The 21,753-nt window shown below is 43.8% G+C and overlaps 1 protein-coding gene across 1 annotated transcript in view; it reads right to left on the bottom strand.

Annotated features, from left to right (window-relative positions):
- The window catches only part of Rxfp1 (relaxin family peptide receptor 1), a 99,462-nt gene extending 78,198 nt beyond the window's left edge, over positions 1-21,264 (bottom strand). The window contains exons 1-2 of the mRNA XM_045131103.1: positions 21,140-21,264; positions 20,631-20,711 (exon numbers count right to left, since the gene is read on the bottom strand). Coding sequence (XP_044987038.1) covers positions 20,631-20,682 — 52 coding nt within the window. The 5' untranslated portion in view covers positions 20,683-20,711; positions 21,140-21,264. The remainder of the gene's footprint in view (positions 1-20,630; positions 20,712-21,139) is intronic.
- Between the last annotated feature and the right edge of the window lie 489 nt (positions 21,265-21,753).

The raw sequence follows: 21,753 nt of genomic DNA, 5'->3' as shown, positions 1-21,753 counted from the left end.
GGTCATCTCCCAGTTCTGTTTTCAGTTTTCTGAGGAACTTCCACAGTGATCTCCATAGTAGCTTCATCAGTTTACATTCCCATGAGTAGTAAATAGAATTACTCTTTCTCCCATCCTCACAATCGTTTGTTATCCTGTTTTCTTCATGATAGCTGTTCTGTTGGGGTGACGTGGAATCTCACTGTAGTTTTTTTTTAAACATATTTTGTTTATTTGAGGCAGAGAGAAAGAGGCAGAGAGAGTGAGTATGGGTGTGCCAGGGCTTCCTGCCTCTGTAAACAAATTTTCAGATGCATGCTCTACTTTGTGTACCTGGCTTTACATAGGTGCTGGGGAATTGAATCTAGGCCACCAGGCTTTGCAAGCAAGCGCCTTTAACCACTGAACCATCTCTTTGGCCCTCACTATAATTTTAATTTACATTTCCCCAATGACTAAGGATGTTGAACATTTTTCAAACATTTATTGGCCATATCTGTTTCTTCTTTTGAGAACAATCTGTTCCATTCATTTGCCCATTTATTGATTAATGATTCTATTGGTGTTTGATCTATTGAGTGCACTGTGGACTAGATATTAATCCTCCATCAGATACACAGCTGGCCAAGGTTCTGTCCCATTTGGTAGGCTGTCTCTTCACTCAGCTGGTTGTTTCTTTTAGTGGCAGAAACCTCTTTGCTAAACCACTTGAGTCTTTTCTCCTTGGAAAACCTTTGAGGTTAGGTAGATGGAAGAACAGATATTGGTTATAAAGTGAGATGCAAAGCACTCTGTGAGTTTCACTTGTCTTTTTCTGTCACAGAAGAAGTGACTGCCATTCCTCCGTGAGTAAAACTACACGTACACATTGTATACATGTCCTGGCGTCTGTGTGGATTGTTCCCGGGGAAGGAAATGCGTGTGGACACTGCATAGCTAGAGTTGCATTCTCACTCATATGGTCTCTTAATGAGATTCACAGGCTGAAGCCAGACAACAAGGGCAGGGAAACCTTTTCATTTTGTTAGTTTATTATATTTATGTATGAGAGAGAGAGAGAGAGATAATGAGAGAGAATTGGTGCACCAGGGCCTCCAGCCACTGCAATAGAATTCCAGACGTGTGTGCCGTCTTGTGTGCATGTGTGACCTTGTACACATGATGCATCACCTAGTGTATCTGCCTTACGTGGGTTCAGGGAAGTCAAACCTGGATCCTTAGGTTTGTAAGCAAGCACCTTGACCTTAACCACTAAGCTATTTCTTTAGCCCAGGAAACCTTTTTATGATTTGGGTTTGAGTCATCTGTTTGTTTCCATATTGTAAGGTGAATATATGGCTTTTTATTTCGAGGTAGGATCTCACTGTAGCCCAGGCTGACCTGGAATTCACTATGTAGTCTCAAACTCACAGCGATCCTCCTACCTCTGCCTCCTGAGTGCTGGGATTAAAAGCGTGCATCACCACACCTGGCTGTAACTATATTTTTGATCCCTATCACTTTTTTTTGGGGGGGGGGAGAGATTTGATTTGACTTGTGTTCTACTCAAATCTTGAATTCCTTTTAAAAGTTTTAATCAGTCTTTCTCTGAAGCCAGGCTCCCGGAGAGTTATTTATGGCCGAATCATAGTTTTTCACTCTCTTACAGATCTTGTTAGAAACACACAAACATTTGTAACTGTGTCTAGAAACACATGAAGACCACAACTCCATGAAACTGTAATCCTCATTCCATGAAACAGTTCTGTAAAGTCACTATAGAACATCTTGTTAGTTCTCTGAGATCTGTGTCATCAAGGCACTTTTCTGTCTGTAAATTTAAAATAAGTTAGGTGAGCGTCTACTGCATGCAATGAAAATGGCTGTAATATTCTTGTATAGTTATGACTTTTGCAGGTGCTAGGGTAAATTTCACTTGATTCAGTGAGTTCTTAACAGCACTTAAAGATTTGAACTTGGGCTGGAGCGATATCTCAGTGGTTTTACATGGACTCTGGATACCTGACTCAGGTACCACTGATCCATCTCCCAGTGCAATGTCTGTTTTTATAAAATTATACGTTAACAAGAACTTGCTCACAGTGGTAATTTTTGGGAAGTTGACAGATGAAAGTGGGTGGATTTTACTTTTCAGCTTACAGCCTTGAGAAATAAATTTATTTATTTATTTGAGAGCGACAGACACAGAGAGAAAGACAGATAGAGGGAGAGAGAGAGAATGGGCGCGCCAGGGCCTCCAGCCTCTGCAAACGAACTCCAGACACGTGCGCCCCCTTGTGCATCTGGCTAACGTGGGACCTGGGGAACCGAGCCTTGAACTGGGGTCCTTAGGCTTCACAGGCAAGCGCCTAACCGCCAAGCCATCTCTCCAGCCCCGACACTTACATTTTTTTAAAAGTGAGTATTTAATGATAAAATAATCAAAATTATTTCTGGTAATTAAAAATTGTGAAAATATGGTTTCTTAGCTGTAGACAAAATGCCTTGATTTGTCCACTCTTTTTAAAAAAAATTTTGGTTATTTTTATTTATTTTTTAATTTTTAATTTTTTTCTTTTCACAATTTTTATTAATATTTTCCATGATTATAAAAAATATTCCATGGTAATACCTTCCCCCCCACATCTTCCCCTTTGAAATTCCATTCTCCATCATATTACCTTCCCATCTCAATCATTCTACTTACATATATACAATACCAACCTATTAAGTACCCTCCTCCCTTTCTTTCTCTTCCCTTTATATCTCCTTTTTAACTTACTGGCTATTTTTATTTATTTGAAAGTGATAGACAGAGAGAGAAAGAGGAAGATACAGAGAGAGAGAATGGGTGCGCCAGGGCCTCCAGCCACTGCAAACGAACTCCAGACATGTGCACCCCCTTGTGCATCTGGCTAATGTGGTTCTTTGAGAATCGAGCCTCGAACCAGGGTCCTTAGGCTTCACAGACAAGCACTTAACCACTAAGCCATCTCTCCAGCCCTGTCTTCTTTTTATAAGCCTTTAATATCAAGGTCAATTTTATTTTCTCTCTAGTCTTTCTTCTCTGAGTCATCTGTCACTCTTCTGAAATTCATTCACTACATGGACGAGAACTCAGCCTCAACAGTGTTTCCGTTTGTGTCGCCTGAGGTTTTACAGGGTATCTGCCCTCCACGTCAGAGGTGAACACCTGCATCCAAGTAGACATTTCCCTGCTCTTCCTGTGTAGGAAGGAGACACACAGTTTACCCATGCAGTGATCTAGTGCAGCTATCTAGTGGGCTGGGCACCGGCGGGCAGGGTAGCAGGCAGTCTCTGTAGCGGTGAGACATGCTTCATAACCATGAAGGATGCCAGAGGGAAAGATAGCAGGAGCCCACGGCATTCCTGGCATGGCTGGACAGCTTGACCTGCGCTTAAGTGGAAGAAACACAATATTATGTGTTGAAGCCGCCGTTGCTTGGATTTCTCTCCTTTCCACATCTAGATGCATTTCTAGCCAATCTGGAGGGGGCTGATAAGAATAGCAATGACTCCATCCTGGAGGGGAACTAAGGAATTGTATGTGTATCAAGATTAAGGAACCCTAAAAATGATTTCTCTAAGGCCAAGGCAAGGAGTGGGGTAATGCTTTAGATGAGACTTTCAAAGTTAGGAAAGGGTTGGGAGATGGCTTAGCAGTTAAGGTACTTGCCTGCAAAGCCAAAGGACCCAGGTTCGATTCTTCAGGACCCACATAAGTGAGATGCACAAGGGAGCACATGCATCTGGAGTTTGTTTACAGTGGCTGAAGGCCCTGGTGCACCCACTCTCTCTATCTGCCTTTCTCTCCCTCTCTCTAACAAACAAAATAAAACAAAGTTAAAAAAATGAAAGTTAGAAGAGATCAGTGTAAGATTTCAGCTGAATATGGGTTCAGAACAATCAGAAGACCCAATGAATGGCATGTGAAAACAAACACAAGTCCTGGGAACCATACTTTTTCTTTCTTTTTTTGGTTTTATGAGGTAGGGTCTCATTCTATCTCAGGCTGACCTGGAATTCACTATGTCGTCTCAGGGTGGCCTTGAACTCCTACCTCTGCCTCCTGAGTGCTGGGATTAAAGGCGTGCACCGCCATGCCCTGCTTTAAAAAAAAATATTTTATTTTTTTTTTGAGAGAGGGAAAGAGGCAAAGTGAGAAAGAGAGGGAGAGAGAGGGGGAGGGAGAGAGAGAGAGAGAGAGAGAGAGAGAATGGGCACACCAGGGCTGAAGTCACTGCAAATGAACTCCAGATGCATGAGCCACCTGTACATCTGGCTAACGTGGGTGCTGGGGAATTGAACCAAGGTCCTTTGGCTTTGCAGGCAGGCGCCTTAACTGCTAAGCCATCTCTCCAGGCCCCTGTCAACTATACTTTTAATGGAAAATTGAGGCAACACTGTAACTGGGGAGGAGGCCCACCGGCCTTTCCCTGCGTTCCCCATACAGTCTTGAGCTTTCAGGAGCTGCATCTTGGAACGTAGACGAGAAGTGCTTCGACTAGGCAAGCCAACAATGAAGACAGTCCTATTCTTCACCACGGTGGGTGGCAATCCTTCCGCTCTCACAGCCTCATTGTTTTCCGAGGAAAGGATGTCACTGCAGTGGCTGCGGAATGCCACACGTGAGGCAGGGTTGGGACAGTTGATGAAATATGAAGATGGATTCTATATTAAGTTGCATTATTTTACTAGTGTTAAATTTCTTGCACTTAGCAATTGTACGAGGATTACCATAACTCAGGGCTGCCTGGGAAAGGAGCCGCCGACGCCGGCCCTGCCCGCGCCTGCTGCCGACTCCGCTTGCCCGCTGCAGGGCGCTGTTGTGGGCTCTGTGCGGGTTTCTGGAACATGTCTTCTAGGCCTGGGGATTGGGTCCTCCTTCCTAAGTCATTTTGTGCAGAGAGCTGAGACTAAGGAATGTGGAGACCCTTTCTCTGAAGTTACAGTGCTGATCTGAGTCATTGCCCGCCCTGCTTTGCATGTCCACTGGTCTTAACTTACAGGGCAATGCTATTGGAACGGATATAGACATACGTACATATCCAGGATAATGCTATTGGAACTAAATATGTATATATGTCAGGCATAGGCTTGGGCCCCAGGCCCCTGGAGGTTTAAGCAGGCCTGAGCTGTCAGGCCTGGCTGGGGCCCTCGGACCCTGGAGGTAGCAGCTAGCCTAGATCTCGCCTCCAGACCATCAGGAGTGAGGCTGCTCCTCCCCCAGCCTGGGCACCTGACGTCCTGATAAGACTTAGGTTTTGCTTTCCCAGAGCCTTGCGACCTCTTGCCACTTGACCTGAATGTCCCTATATGCTAATGAGGTATCAGCCAGCAGCCTTCACACAGCCAATCCCCCTACGACCCGAACCCTATACCACTCACTGCCACTACTTTGAAGTAACTAACCCCCTTATGACCCGTTACCTCTTCCTGCGCTTTCACAAGTGCTTATAAACCCATTCCCCTGACAAGTAGATGGGCTGTTCTCTGAAGCTGATTCCTAGGTGTTTCTTCCCGTTGCACTCACATCCATTCAAGACCCTGCTCTGTAGTTGCCTGGTCACAGCCATGGACAAAGCACACTCGTGAGCACTCACGTTAATGAACACACACCCTCTCTGTAGGCTCTGTTTGTTGCTGGCTGCCTGACTTCCTTTCTTGGTCGACGCTGCCGCCTCAAATTAGAAGTAAAGCTTGTGATGGGAGGTGGATGCTAATGCAGGTCACGGGGTTAAGCAGCAAGGGAGGATTATTTTTCTCTCTTCAGTCATACCGTGTTATTGATATTGCCATGTGGGCCTGCTCTGAGTGACCACCTGCTGTCCTTCCCATCTGTACCCAGACCACTAGATCAATACATGGGTTGGCTATGCACCTGTGATGGGCAAGTGGGAGCATGTGCCTCTTTAACTGAGTTATTAGGCATAGAAGCTGCAGCTTATACAGTGAACATTCCTTTGGATTTCCTCCGACCCTTTCAAATCATCTTGCATCCTCTCATGCTTTAGGCATAACCACTTCTCTCCCTCTGTCACCTCGAAGTCCACTGTGGTTCTCCAGCAAGTATTGGAGGTCTTCGATCTTCTACGCCCTTAATGTGTCAGCATCTCACCTCTGCTCTGGCCAGAGGTGGGCCACCGTCAAGTCTGAGCAGCAGTCATTGCCTCCTTAGACTTCTTCTTAGGATGCTCTCTATACATCGCCCAGAAAGCGCCTCCAAAAAATAAGGTCATGCAAGTGTAGTGTCCTCATTCAAAAGCTCTACTTGGACTCCACTGACTTTGGAGTAACATTCAGCCTTTTTACCTTTTGACTTTGTAGGAATAGGCCACTCCTATCCACTGACTTGCTTCCTTTCTACCTCTCTTACTTCAGCATCGTCCTCTCTAGGACCTGAGTTCCGTCTTACCTAGTGTTTTAGAGCAAGCCATTCAAGTTGTCTACACATGTGGATTGCTCCTCTTTCAGATCACTACAAGGCTGGGGATTCCTCATTTTCTGATATCTGCCTACATAGCCGTCTTTTAGAGAGACTGTGTTGGATCATTCTAGTTCAATTTGCCCACATTCTTTGCCAGTCACCATTCTGCAGTGTTTCCCCTTTCACAACACATATGCCATTTGAGAAATTGTATTTGTTAGTTTATTTATGTATTTTGCTATTTGAATATCTCCGTCTGAATGTAAACTCCCATAGGTGGATGATCTCTCTGATGCTATCCACCCTTGAGTTCCTATGCCTGCACTGGTGTGAGGTGTTGCGCGGCTAACAAAATTTAGCTGAAGGAAAGGATGTGCATTGGACACTTTACTCGTTGCCGTGAACAAATGCCTGGAAAGTAGCAGCTTAAGGAAGGAGAGAGTTTCTTTGGGCTCACAGGTCCAGGGATACATTCCCTCACGGTACAGGAGCAGAGGGCTGGCTGGCCACTCTCAGTCTCACCCTGCTCTCTCCTGTTCATCTGGGGCCCTGGCTTGCAGGATGGTGCCTCTTCCTGGTTAAAGTGGGTCTTCCCACTCCATTATCCTAATCCAGATGACCCTCACAGGTGGTCCTAGGTCCTGCCAAGCTGACAATCAATATCAATCACCACAGGTAGAATGGATAATCGTTCCTCCATCTGGAACATTTAGAATAGTGAAGATCTTTTTTTTTCTCACGGTATATATATATAGGTTTTTTGAGGTAGGGTCTCACTCTAGCCCAGGCTGACCTGGGATTCACTATGGAGTCTCAGAGTGGCCTCGAACTCATGGTGATTATCCTACCTCTGCCTCCCAAGTGCTGGGATTAAAGGTGTGCGCCACCATGCCCGGCTTATAAAAATATTTTATTGACTTATTTATTTGACAGGAAGAAAGAGGCAGAGAGATAGAGATAAAGATAGATAGATAGATGGATAGATAGATAGATAGAGAGAGAGAGAGAGAGAGAAAGAGACAGGGTGCACCAGGGCCTCCAGCCACTGCAAATGAACTCCAGGCACATGCACCACCTTGTGAATCTAGCTTATGTGGGTACTGGGGAATTGAACCTGGGTCTTTTGGCTTTGCAGGCAAGCATCTTAACCTCTAAGCCATCCCTTCAGCCCATGAATATCTTTTTTTAATAAGCCTTTTAAATAATTTTTTATTTTTATTTATTTAGTTATGCTTCACAGGCAAATGCCTTAACTGCTAAGCCATTTCCCCAGCCCACTGATACTTTCTTAATAACAGTCTTGCATTGCAAAGTTCTTTGTTGATTAAAGAGTGCAGACTGCCCTTCCAGAGAGAACATTCCACTTTATTCAAATGATCATGCGGAAGCCTCCGGTCAATCTATTGCTCATGATTATCTGAGCCATCGTTGGCAATGCTTTCTGGCATGTTTTCTCTCTTGTCTTATTTGTATGCTGGGTCCAAAAGCTTTGTACAGTTGAAGAAAATGGCCAGTTAGAAAATAACATGTAAGAAACAGGAAGTGTGTTAAAAATAGACCCAAGATGGATCCAAAAGACTTTTATAAATGAAATGGATACAGTAACTTGATACTCGAGGAGTGCCATTTCAAAAAAAAAAAAAAAAAAGCCAGTTGTGATATAATTAGAGAATTAACCAAAAACCTTATATGGACTTCCCCAAAGACTTTATGTATCTTCTCAGTGTGTTTCAGGGAGAAAATCCATTAGGGATCTGCTAAGATCCTGGAGACCAGCCCGAGCGGCTTTACTCACAGCCGCTACTTTTCCATGGACTCGCATGCAATGGTCACAATTCAAGGGTTCCTCTCTGATACCCACATTCCAACCCATTTCCCCCCCTCAGTTGCCAGGGCTACTTTTTTTTAAAAATTAATTAATTAATTAATTTATTTATTTGAGAGCGACAGACAGAGAGAGAAAGACAGATAGAGGGAGAGAGAGAGAATGGGCGCGCCAGGGCCTCCAGCCTCTGCAAACGAACTCCAGACGCGTGCGCCCCCTTGTGCATCTGGCTAACATGGGTCCTGGGGAATTGAGCCTTGAACCGGAGTCTTTGGGCTTCACAGGCAAGCGCTTAACCACTAAGCCATCTCTCCAGCCCAGGGTTACTTTTAAATGAATAAATCTCCTTATGTGATTCTGTGCAAAACCCCCAACCCCCAGTTCTGATTACATATCTGTCACAGCGTGTGGCCTGCAAGGAAGTCATGGGCTGGTTCCCAGGATGTTCCCAGGGTGGATCCAAAGACTCTTGGGAATGAGAAAAAGACACAGTGGCCGGATACTCGAGGAGTGCCAGGTCCAAACAAAAGCCACTTCCGATCTGCTTCTCCCAGAATTACTGTAGCCTGCTCTTTTTAATTTTAGTTTATTTATTTGAAAGCACAGAGAGAGATAGAGAGGAGACAGACAGAGAATGGGCATGCCAGGGCCTCTACCACTGCACATGAAGTCCAGATGCATGTGCCCCCTTGTGCATCTGGCTTACACGGGTACTGGGGAACTGAACCTGGGTCCTCTGGCTTCACAGGCAAGCACCTTAACCACTAAGCCATCTCTCTAGCCCTAGCCCTTCTCTTAAGTGACCCTGGGCCTCTAGTCATTTTCTTCCCTGTCCCCGGGGCCTTGCATGTCCTCGACAGCTGTGTCTGCAGTGATCTTCTTTTTCACTATTGGGCCAGGTTGCTCATTAGTAAAAGGCAATAGGAAAATTTGCTTTATAAAGTGAGAGCTCATGCGTAACTTGATTTTAGTGTTTGTATCACGAGTGAAATAAAAATCTCATATTTGGGAGTCATAGAAACCAGAGTTCTGTCTTGGCATTCTGAGGAGCCTGTGACTTGGACAAGCTCATAATTCTCTCTGCAACTCTGCCTCTTATCTGGAGAGCTGAGGAGACATCACCTCTCAGGTTCAGTCAGGCAGCACTTAGAAGTGTCTGTCATTTAGCCTGAACTTCAGCAGTGTATCTCACTGCAAGTACAACTATAGCCAGGTAAATAATTCATACCAATAGTCAAAATGTAGTAGCTTTGATCTGGCACATTTTGTGAAGCTAAGTGCATAGAATAAAAGGCACGCATGCATGTGTGCATGGGTGTGCACACACACACACAGACACACACACACACACACACACACCCATTAAAATTTGCGGTGATTTCCCCAGAATAAATGTGAAAGTGAATGCATTCTGCGTTCTGCAGGGTCTAATTAGAAGCACTGTGATGGCTCTGGTTCTAAGAGGAAGAGGTTATTACGTAAGATTATTCCCTGTTCCTTCTTATCATTTATTGCATGTCCTCTTGCTCTGGGCACCCCATCAAGAAGAATTTATGAGGCTGGGGAAATGGCTTAGCAGTTAAGGCGCTTGCCTGCAAAGCCAAGGACCATGGTTCAATTCCCCAGGACCCATGTAAGCCAGACACACAAGGTGGCACATACATCTGCAGTTCATTTGCAGCAGCTGGAGGCGCTAGTGCACCCATTCTCTCTTTCTCTCTCTCTCAAATAAATAAATGAATAACTAATAAAATACTTAAAAAGAAAGAATGTATGTAGAAAAGTTAATAAATAAGCCCAGTCACTTGAGGTTTTTTTTCTTAACATTTAGAGTAAGAGTTCTACAATTTGGTGCTTCATTTGTAGTTAGAACAAAGGAAAAGGAGTATGTGATAAGATTTTCATGGTTTGAATATGAAATGTCCTCTCCCAGAGTCACGTTTTGAAGGCACAGTCCCCAGCTCTTGCTGTTATTTCTGAGCGATTGTGGGCCGTTGGAGGCAGGGCTGGAGCAAGCAGGTCATGGGGGTGTACCTTAGGAGCTTGCACTGGTCTCCCGTCATCCCCCTTCTGGTTTCCATCCGCCCTCTTTCTGCTTGCTGTTTGCAAGGAGTTGAGGGAGCTACCCTGACAAACATTTCCATCTCCATGACGTTCTGTCCAAGCACACGGGACTACGTGACCACCGACCAAACCATTTGTAAATGGTGAACCCAAGAAAGCATTCCTCCTTTTTTTTTGGTTTATTTTTATGTATTTGAGAGTTACAGACAGAGAAAGAGGCAGAGAGAGAGAGAGAGAGAGAGAGAGAGAGAGAGAGGGAGGGAGAGAGAATGGGCGTGCCAGGGCTTCCAGCCACTGCAAATGAATTCCAGATGTGTGCACTCCCTTGTGCATCTGGCTAACATGGGTCCTGGGGAATCAAGCCTCGAACCAGGGTCCTTAGGCTTCACAGGCAAGCACTTAACCGCTAAGCCATCTCTCCAGCCCAGCATTCCTCCTTTTAAGTTCTCTCTTTGGTCACAGGTATGCAAAAATGACTAACTCAGAAAGTAGGGAAAGGGATTCAATACAAAAAAAAATAAAATAAAATAAATAAAGAAAAGAAAAATTACAGAAAAGGTAGGAGAACCAGTTTGGGCAAACCGAGTAGAAGAATGTGAAATGACATGTCAAAGAGGATCTAATGTTGGGATGTTTGAGCCTGAGTTCAAATAGATGGATCACATTTTGTGTTATTTTAAGAAATTTCATGGTAAATTTGATAAAGTGAATGAACCTATGTACACCATTATGTAACTTTTGACAATTTGGGTTTTATTGTGGAAGTCTTCCGGCAATGAGCGGGCAGTGAGCAAGCAGTCACCACCAGCCACTGGACAGTGCTGGAAAATCTCTTACGCTTTATTTATCATTTGCAAAGTCTCAGAAGGGTTCATATTTCGCTTGGATTTCCATTACAACGATACTTAAAATTGTCATGGCCTTGTGCTTAGAATTCCTCCTTACCAAATGCTCTCTGATTTTTGTGGCGTGTCCCAATATGATTTTTTACAGTTATTCTTATTTTTTCTCTTCAACCACTAAAAGTAACCATCTGAATGTCTTTAAAAATTATTTATTTTTTTATTTTTTATTTTTTATTTTTTAATTTTTATTAACATTTTCCATGATTATAAAATATATCCCATGGTAATTCCCTCCCTCCCCACCCCCAATTATTTATTTATTTAAGGACAGAGAATGAGTGGGCACAAGAACCCCTGCCACTACAAATGAACTCCAGATGCGTGTGCCACTTTGTGCATTTGGCTTTATATGGAGACTGAGGAATCGATCCTGGATCCTTAGGTTTCACAGTCAAGTGCCTTAACCACATCTATCCATCCCCAGAGTGTCCTTATTTTATTGCCACACTGTTCTTCCCAAGGGAAGGGTGGGTACTTGGGAGAATGGTGCCGTGCCTGGTGTGAAGGACGGCAGTGATGTTGTGGAGTGGGCCTTGGCCAGCTTCTCATCTCAGAAGGTCTCCAGTGACGGCTGTGAGCAGACACAGGAAGGTGGCATTGTTTAGTGTGGTCACTGGGCAGTAGGAAAGAGTGAATGCTCCCTCGCATGCTCGGAGGAGTCATCCCTACAGAGGGAGGAAGATAGAGAGATAGATAGATAGATAGATAGAGAGAGAGAGAGAGAGAGAGAGAGAGAGAGAGACTGGATGTGCCAGGGTCTCCTGCCACTGCAAATGGGCTTCAGACGCATGCACAACTTTGCGCATCTGGATTTATGTGGGGATTGGAGAATCAAACCCAGGCTGTCAAGTTTGGCAAGCAAGCGCTTTCAATCACTGAACCATCTCTCCATCTGTGGTCTGTTAATGTTTTAATTTAATAAGTGTAGTTTGTGTCTGTTTGACTTCATCTGTCTCTGTGAACCCCTCAAAGCGAAAGAAAGAGATTATTTCCATTCCTTTTGCAGCTCTTCCTCATTAGTAGCTGTAATAAATTGTGCCTCGTTTTGGACCTGCTGCATATGTTAGCATAGAAATTTGAGAAAAGATGCCCAGGGGTGCTGCACAGGTCTCCCCCATTAAGATGGACTCAGTGGACAAGAAATGATCTGCCACATTAGTTCAGCTCAGCACAGCGGTTGAAGAGTCAGCATCAAGAATGGTTGTTGAAATTCAATACATTAAAAGCAACCTCTTAGCCAGGTGCATGCCTTTAATCCCAGCACTTGGGAGGCAAAGGTAGGACAATCATCGAGTTCGAGGCCACCCTGAGACTAAATAGTGAATTCCAGGTCAGCCTAAGCTAGAGTGGGACCTTACCTCAAAAAACCAAAACCAAACAAACAAACAAAAATAAACAAAGAAAAACCACCTCTTTTCTAAGGAATTTAATTATGCTGCTAGCTCCCAAGGTCAGGGAGAGGGGCCAAAATCAAAAGGACATAAATAAAAGTCTAAATTTAACAAAACTAAGCTAGCCAGTTCTCTTATTTTAACACCAGGAGGGAGGCTAAATGGAGATTAGGAGACGTTCACGTTCACATGGCCGATGACATCTTCTGGTCTAAGTTTGAAATGTGTGAGAAGGGAGAGACATGTGTAAACCACGAGGCAGTTTGCAATTCCCAACAAATCAAACCAACCACCACTAGGAAAACAAAAATGACAAATTCTCTGGACCACTGAAAATGCGTCAAACATTTCTGGCTTGCTTCAGGGAAGCATCCCAGGCCACCGAGAATGCAAACAAGACGGAAAGGGAAAGAGAAGGATTAGAGGTTCTGGGTGAGCCCGCCACCATTCTTAACTTAGATCTGGAATTTATGGCCTAGATTAAAAAAAAAAAAACACAGCTATTAGGTTTTGAGGTTCACAATGGAGGATCAAGATAGATAGTTTCTTTCTTTCTTTTTTCTTTTTTTTTTTTGGTTTTTCGAGGTAGGGACTCACTCTGGCACAGGCTGACTTGGAATTGACTATGTAGTCTCAGGGTGGCCTCGAACTCACTGCAATCCTCCTACCTCTGCCTTCCGAGTGCTGGGATTAAAAGCGTGCGCCACCACGCCCGGCCAAGATAGTTTCTTAACTCTAAGACTTGTAATGAGGGAGAGAGAGAAGGAGAGAGGAAAAGAAAGAGAGTGCATGTATGAGAGAAAGAGAGAGAGAGAGGTATGTGCAACTGTAGCAGGATAGCCAAAAACAAGAGCGAAGGAAGAGTAAGGGCCAGGGAGCGGGCTTTCTAGGGGAAGGAGAAGAACCGCCGTGTGAGGGAGCCGCGTTGGGTGATGTTTAGGGGTGTGCACTGGGGGAAAGGAGGCTGGAAATGGCCACAACAGGAGGCAGTCCCAGAGTCAGCATGGCCACGCGGGAGAGAAGGGGCGGGGGGAGTAGAGAGCTCTGAGACGCTGACAAAAGCTTGGTTTGATTTTCAGGAGGCCCAGGTACATACATTTAGATCAAGCTTTGCATTTTTATTCTGTGCTATTTTAATTTCAAGCCTGCGAGGTATGACTTATCTGGTTCAGTTGCTGCAGCTATCAGGACCTGAGGTCATAGCTTCATTTCACTGTGAGGATCAGACGTTGGAACCAACCGACTGGGAACTAAAGTTCCAGAAAAGGGCTGTATCTACTTTGAACAAGGCTGAAGGAACTGGAGGAAATCCTGTAATTGTGACGAGATGGGATGTTGCAGATTCAGACGTAGGTAGCTTTGGGCCACCTTTAGCTGCTTAATAACTATTACCTATCTCTGTCTCTTCCGTAACACCCTTGTGACCATTGCTTTATCAGGCCAAACCTTTGTGGAGTGTCCTAACGGATTACCAGCTTTCACCAGCCCACAGGCTAACACTGTCACCAGACGACACCTGAAGCCTAGGGCAGAGGTTTTCCCACTTTGCTGTAACCCACCTGCCTTATGTTTCCACCAGTGCAAAGCACCTTGGTTTGTGACCTTCTACTCCGAAACCATAACAGCTTCATGAAGTTGTTAACACGTTGGAACACTGAAGTTAGGGTAAACTCAATCTGCATTCCTGGCCCGTGAGCTCTCATCTTTGGCTCCAGAATAAGCTATGTTTTATTCTCTTCAAGGTGACAGCTGTGTCTTGCATCCATATTACTCAGTACTGAACAAAAAAATCAACCCAAAGTGTCCATGAATCTAGATAACTGCAAAATGTATGTGCGCGTGGGTGTGTATGTGTATGTTAAGGTGCTGAAAGCATGTCCAGCCAGACAACTGTCTCCCACCGATGCTGATTCCTGAGCTGGGCACACTAGGGAGTTGAGGTGGTACCCTGTGGTTTAGGATCAGCGAGGAGAATTTCTCAAGTGCAAGTGAGGCAGCCAAGCACAGGAGTAGTTTCCCCACACCGGACACTACTTGGCTTTCAAAATAAACATACCTGGGCTGGAGAGATGGCTTAGCGGTTAAAGTGCCTGCCTGTGAAGCCTAAGGACCCCGGTTCGAGGCTCGATTCCCCAGGACCCACGTTAGCCAGATGCACAAGGGGGCGCACGCATCAGGAGTTCGTTTGCAATGGCTGGAGGCCCTGGCACTCCCATTCTCTCTCTCTTTCTCTCTCTCTGCCTCTTTCTCTCTCTGTCTGTCACTCTCATATAAATAAATAAGAATAATAAACAAAAATTTCAAAATAAACACACCCTTCTCCTAAACAAAGCATCTAATAACCAATTGTGAAGCTGGGACCCCCCCCCCCCGTATTGATCTGCATGCACATTCTGCCCATACAATAAACTAGTTTTCTCCTCCGCTTCGTGAACCACTCTTTGTAATCAGTACCATTCAAAGTATACTCTAAGATATAACTAAAATTGGAACTGCAGGGGCATCTAGCTTGGACTGGTTTTGGGTGCTTGCAAATTAGGCAAATTGTGTTCTCTAAGCGAACTTTTAGGGAGAAAACTCTATTTACCATCTCTCTTTCTTTTGGTTCTTTTCAAGGTAGGGTCTCCCTCTAGCCAACCCAGGCTGACCTGGAGTCTCAGGGTGACCTTAAACTCACAGTGATCCTCCTATCTCTGCCTCCCAAGTCCTGGAATTAAAGGTGTGTGTCACCACACCCAGCCCTTTTTCATCTTTTTAAAATTTGAATTTTATTTTCCTTTAAATTAGAACCTTTAGATTATTTTTATTAAGCAATTGACACCTTATAAAAAATATGTATTTATTTATTTGTACGTACAGAGAGACAGAAGAGAGACTCGGCCTTCCAGGGCCTCCTGCTGCTGCAAGCGAACGCCATGTGAAGCCCGTGTTGGAACAAAAGTGTTTTCTATACATCAAATTATTTACGTATGTACCCTGATTCCTCAGTTGTTGGTGTATACAAAGTAGACTGCACCGGCTCATGAGAACAGGTCTGTACATACCAAGTGTGGGTGCTTTCTACCAGCCTGGCCTCAGCTCAGGTGTTGGGGACCCTGGATTTCTGGCTTTAAGACTACTTCCTATTTCCTTACGACTTGATTTATAAAGTAGAAAATACCTAACTTAAGTGAAAGCAAACGATCTAAATCAGGGCGTCTGTGAAATGTCTTTTAATTCTACAGTATTGCCATTTTAGGAAGTAATAGAACTTCTGCTAGGGCGATGGCTCAGTGGTGAACGGCATTTGCTTGCAGAGCCTGCCAGCCCAGGTTCAATTCCCCAGGACGCATGTCATGCCAGACGCACAAAGTGGCTCACGTGTTTGGAGTTTGTTTGCAGAGACAAGAGGCTCTGATGTGCCCTCCTGTCTTTAAGTAAATACATTTTAAAGCAAGTATTAGAAGTAAATCTTTTTTTTTTTTTACTGGCATAGTGTTTTAAAGACTTGGACTCAAATCTCTTTTGTAACTCTTTTTGGAAGTTGATTCCAAGAATGCTATAATATCTTTCATTTCTAGTTTTTTTTTTTCTTTTTACTGTGGAAAGTGGGAATATCTCATAAATTATAAAGATGAGATGTTTGTACGGCATTTAGCATGATTCTTGGTTCATGAAAAACTCTCAGTAAATGGAAAATATCAAGCCTACCACACCCATCACCATAAGCCTTGACACAAATGGTTTCCATGCTTGGGTTTTCATACAACAGACTAAACGTAAGTGGAATGCCCAGCTCCCAGAAGCCCCATTTCACAAGTTTGCTCTGATGTGGGAAGTTATGCTTGAGCACCTATTTTGTTCACACACATAATGATGTATTTTCCTTTATGCAAATGGTAATATATTTGCCCAGGCTTATTTTTTTTTTCTGTCTACTTGAAATGTAAAAATGAGTCAAAATTCAGAGTTAAGAACAACATAAAATTTTTAGCAACCTTTAAAAAAGTTAAGTTGGAATATTAGATATTTCTCTGGTTGGCATGTGGGCAAATTCATTCTCCCATGTTTTAGACATACATACATATGTCAGGGTGGGCCATTTTCCATGTGCTCATTCAGCTGAAGGGCTGTTGTGGAGTGGCTCTGTTTTTCCCTTCTTCAAGCATGGGAGAAGAGAGGATTTTTTTAAAAAATTTTTATTTATTTATTTATTTATTTGAGAGTGACAGACACAGAGAGAAAGACAGAGGGAGAGAGACAGAATGGGCGCGCCAGGGCTTCCAGCCTCTGCAAATGAACTCCAGACGCGTGCGCCCCCTTGTGCATCTGGCTAACGTGGGACCTGGGGAACCGAGCCTCAAACCGGGGTCCTTAGGCTTCACAGGCAAGCGCTTAACCGCTAAGCCATCTCTCCAGCCCAGAAGAGAGGATTTTTCAGAGGTGATACCTGTCATGTGGGGCCGACACAAAGTGCAGGTGGTCTGTTGAGTGTCTGTGGGGGTCTGTGAGTGGCTGGCCCTGAGCAGCGGGCCAGTCCTGGTGACGTTCTACAGTGGGTCAAACTTATTGCTTGAGTTCCTTTTACTTCATATTCCTTCTTGTTTACGGCCTCCCTAATGCGTCAAGTAAAGCGATGACCTTTCATAATGATATTGTTTAATAAGTAAGGATTTATGATACAGCTCTAGGGATTATGATACAATTCTGGAGATTGTATTATGAACTAGAATTTTTATTTATTTATTTATTTTTGTTTTTCGAGGTAGGATCTCACTGACCTGGAATTCACTATGTTGTCTCAGGGTGGCCTCAAATTCATGGCAATTCTCCTACCTCTGCTTTCTGAGTGCTGGGATTAAAGGCGTGTGCCACCATGCCTTGCTTAAACTATAATTTTTAGATATAGACTCACAAGAAGTTGGATAAAATGTTACAGTGGAGTTCCATATGCCCTTTATCTACCCTCCACTCATGGCAAAATCTTACCTAATTATGCCAGCATGTAAACTGGAGTTTAACATTGCTATAATACAGTTATCTTGACTGTGGGCAGAGGAATTTTTTCGAAAATGAAAATTCTCAGGACTAAAGGGCAATCTTTTCTGAGCTCCAATGTCATGCTCTGTGTGCACCTTCTCTTCTTTAGATTAAACCTCGTTTCTGGTGTGTGCGTGCGTGTGCATGGACACACTTGCGGGGGGGGAGGGTGTGTGTGTGCGTGTGTGCATGGACACACTTGCGGGCAGGGAGGACAACTTTCAGGTGTCCATTCTTGCCTTCTACCTCATCTGAGCAGAGCTTGGGGGGGGTCTCTCATTGTTCTCCACTCCATTCATGTGCTCAGCTGGCCCACCAGTGTGCCCAAGCCCTCGGGCATCGCCAGGCCCACGTTGGCTTTTGCATGTGGCTCAGTGGGTGGCAACGCCGGACCAGCGAGCTGAGTTCTCTCCTGGCTCCCGCCCGAGCAGGGTGCTGCGGTAGCCATCCTTTATTCCTACGGCCAAAGCATGGGCATTCCGTAGGCCCTTTTGGTTAGAAATGACTAGCCAGTGTTTTCATCTACAAAGGGCTTCAGCGTTTCTCAGGCTGAATTATTCGTGCCATCTCTGAAAGTCACCGTCAAGGAAGGGCATGGACTCACATCTTGGGGTCTATCAGCCCAAATCTTGTGGCAAGGCGCAAGCTGGTCCTGGGTCTTGCTAAATTATGGCTGCCTAATAATTACTGTGGAGATCTGAAGAGGTAATGCCAACGACAAGGACTCTGGGAGGTAGATATGGTAAAAGATTGGATTTCATTTTCATTTTGTTTATTTATTTAATTTATTTGATAGCGACAGACAGAGAAAGAGGGAGGGAGGGAGGGAGAGATTGAGAGAGAGAGAGAGAGAGAGAGAGAATGGGTGTGCCAGGGCCTCTAGCCACTGCAAACGAACTCCAGATGCATGCGCCCCCTTGTGCATCTGGCTTACGTGGTTCCTGCGGAATCGAGCCTCGAACCGGGGTCCTTCAGTTTCACAGACAAGCGCTTAACCACTAAGCCATCTCTCCAGTCCTTAATTTCCACTTTACGAACTAAGGCTCAAAGAGTTAATGGCCTAAAAATCATAGACTTAGTACATGGGATGGCCTTCGGTGATTTCACATTGCTTTTCCAAGATAATGGAAGAGCGAACCCAAACAACACGACCATGCCTAAGAAAACCAGGCCAGGGCCAGGGCGCAGCACCGTGGGCGCAGCCCCGGGCAGCGGCACAGGGACACTGCGCTCCCGCGGTGACATTTGCGCTGTGAACAGGAAACCCTCAGATAGAAGCCGAGCGAGAGGCTGTAATCAGGGCGATTGCTATGGGCTGTTATGTTAGGGTTCCTGTTGTGGGTCCCCCACACTAACTCCCATTTAATGCCAGGAGTCTTCTTGGCTCACATCTGTGTGTCCCGCATCCCAAGTGGAAGACTTGGAATGATGCAAATTTGGAGTTCTCAACTACTCATGTTTTTTGTTTTAATTTTTTTTATTTTAAATTTTACATGAGCAGGATTTGGACAGCCTCTTCTTATTCTTACCACTGTTTATTTTATTTTATTTCTTGTTAATGAAAATAATGTATTAAACAAAGCAATACATGGAGTTTGTTTGTTTTTTTTTTTCCTATCCTGAATGCTTTTAGTACCTCAATAGTCAATGGCCAAAATTGCTTTTCAATCTGCCCTGACCACCTGGCATACACCTGTGAGTTCTCCATGCTAGAATGACTAAAGAGGAATTTCACTGACGCATTCAATCTGGTCATGTCATTGAAATGAAATCAGGGATGGGAAAATTGGTCATTAATTTCCAGCGTCTGTTGCTGCAAATGTCAAATGCCCTGAGACCTTTAGCACTTGGGTTATAATTAGAAAGATCCAATCTTTGGTGGCGATTTGCAATTTGAGGGATTTTTCCCCCCTGCAGTTAAGATATTAGAATGTAATCAACATTAGATGTGAGAAAAGAAAACTATTTTATTTTTTTATTGTGAAAAATAGCTAGACTATTTCTCAGTGACTCTAAGTAGCTTCTTCTGTCGTAATTTCTTTCTACCTCTAACCAAGCAGAGGGGTTGGGCTACCATGCAGACTGGAAGATGGAAGGAGAAGATGAAAAAAGAATCACCTTAGTACATGCTACCAGAATTAAGAGATTTAGTAACTGAAAGTTACCTTCAGACAGTCCTTAAAAGAATATATACTATTACAAACAAAGCTATTGAGAGCATTGAAGAAATAGCAGAACATCACATGTTTGTGACCTCTAAATCTGTTGATATTTACATCCACAGAACCCTAAGGTATTAAAGGTTCTCAGAAACTTCCACACTTGGCTCAGCCTCAGCTCTCTCACTGGGTACTGTCTAACAACAGCATTGTCTTTGCACCCCACCAGATCATTCAAATGGGGCTTATGCATAATTTTCTCCCTTCAGTTTAAAACAAGATTTTTTTTTTGAAAAATAAATAGTGACATACATAAAGCAGGCAGAATTTGTCATTACAGTAAAAGTACAATGGATATTTTATTTTCTCGTGGATTGATGGTTTGCTTCGTGCTTTTCCTTGGTTTTCTTTCAAGGAATAACCCTGGCTAAACAAGACTTATATGGCTGGATTTCTGCGTCAAATCACAGAGGATGACAATGTGTTAAAACTCCACAGAACAAATTCAAAGATTTCCCAGGACAGTTCCACAGACATATTCCTTGCCTAGGATTTCCTTAAGTACTATTAGTTTTTAATATTCAAACATTACTTCTAACATCAACCACACCACTTGGCTCTTGGGAAGCACAGGTTTATAAAGGCATAGTTTTACTTAACTTTTGACTATAGCAATACATTCCAGTCTTTAGTACAAATGTCAGAAATATGCTCAGAAAAACAATTCTGAATTAAGATTTCAATTGTGTCAGAAAATGCCCTTTTAGCTTAAAGACGTACATGTAAGCAAAGAACGTTTTGTATTTGTGATGATTTCACACACCACTATTCTGCACAGAATTAGATGCTGAGCATACTCACAATATTTTCCAATAACGAGGATGGAGAAGACGACGGCAGGACCAGATGTCATTTCTTCTTCCCCAGCTTCTTTCTGAGCAACTGGTTAATGAAAGGGGATAAAACGTGGTCTTGGTTTCTGAGTTGCGCACAGCTCACGGTGGTTGTGCTATTTCTGTCTGCAATCTTAGAGCTATAAGGCAGCTCTCCTTCTCTCTCCCCCTTCCCTCCCTCTCTCCATTCCCTCCTCTCAAAGTCCTGATATCCTTCTACACACACACACACACACACGCACACACACGGCACAAATGAAGCTGGGCAGTGAGGAAAAGTTTTTGAGAACACACAGGCTCTAATTACCCTAAATATCTTGTTTCTACCACAGTCTACAAATACGTATATGAAGACTGACAGATGCCTGACCTGATCCAAGTCACACTGTTGGAAAGAAACTGAGCTAGAGAAGATAGATTCTAAACAACAACAACAACAACAACAACAACAACACACACACACACACACACACACACCCTATGATTCAGGCTGGCGTGGGTCGAGATGCACCCCAGGTGACTGCCTCACGGGAGCCCCTCATGGAGCGGGGATTCTTATCTGACCAAAGAACAGACAAGCAGGCAAACACAAAGAATGTTTCCATAAACTGCATTGTCTCTTAACTGCACTTCGTCACCCTTATTTTGTGACTTGGTCATATAGTTCCAGAACAAATTGTTAGCACACTGACGGGAAGAATTTGCGAGGTTAATGCCCTTACTTGTAGGCTCTAAAAGTAGCATTTGCTTAGGTTGCATATCCCTGTCTCCCTGATTTGAATATGAGAAACCTATTTCTAAAAAGTGGTTTAAAGATTCATTTAACAGTTTTCTTTTTCCTTCCCCGTAGGTATAATTTAACCTGTGAACATAGAAATTCCTTTCTGAAATCCTTAGAAATCCTTGTTCATTTATTTAATGAAGACCTTTGGTAGAAATGTTTATGGTTGGTTGCATTTAAGTGCCCATTAAATGTTTAATATTTTAAACAGCAGTTGGACTATTTTAAGATTATGGTGTGAGCGGTTAGTGGACTGTTTTATTATGCTTTTTTAGAACTTATGTTTCCTGAAAGGGGACTACGAAACAAT

This window comes from Jaculus jaculus, chromosome 12, assembly GCF_020740685.1.
Source record: "Jaculus jaculus isolate mJacJac1 chromosome 12, mJacJac1.mat.Y.cur, whole genome shotgun sequence".
Classification (NCBI taxonomy): Eukaryota; Metazoa; Chordata; class Mammalia; order Rodentia; family Dipodidae; genus Jaculus; species Jaculus jaculus.
Note: the sequence above shows the minus strand (reverse complement) of the source record. Positions and strands in the feature narration are given on the sequence as shown.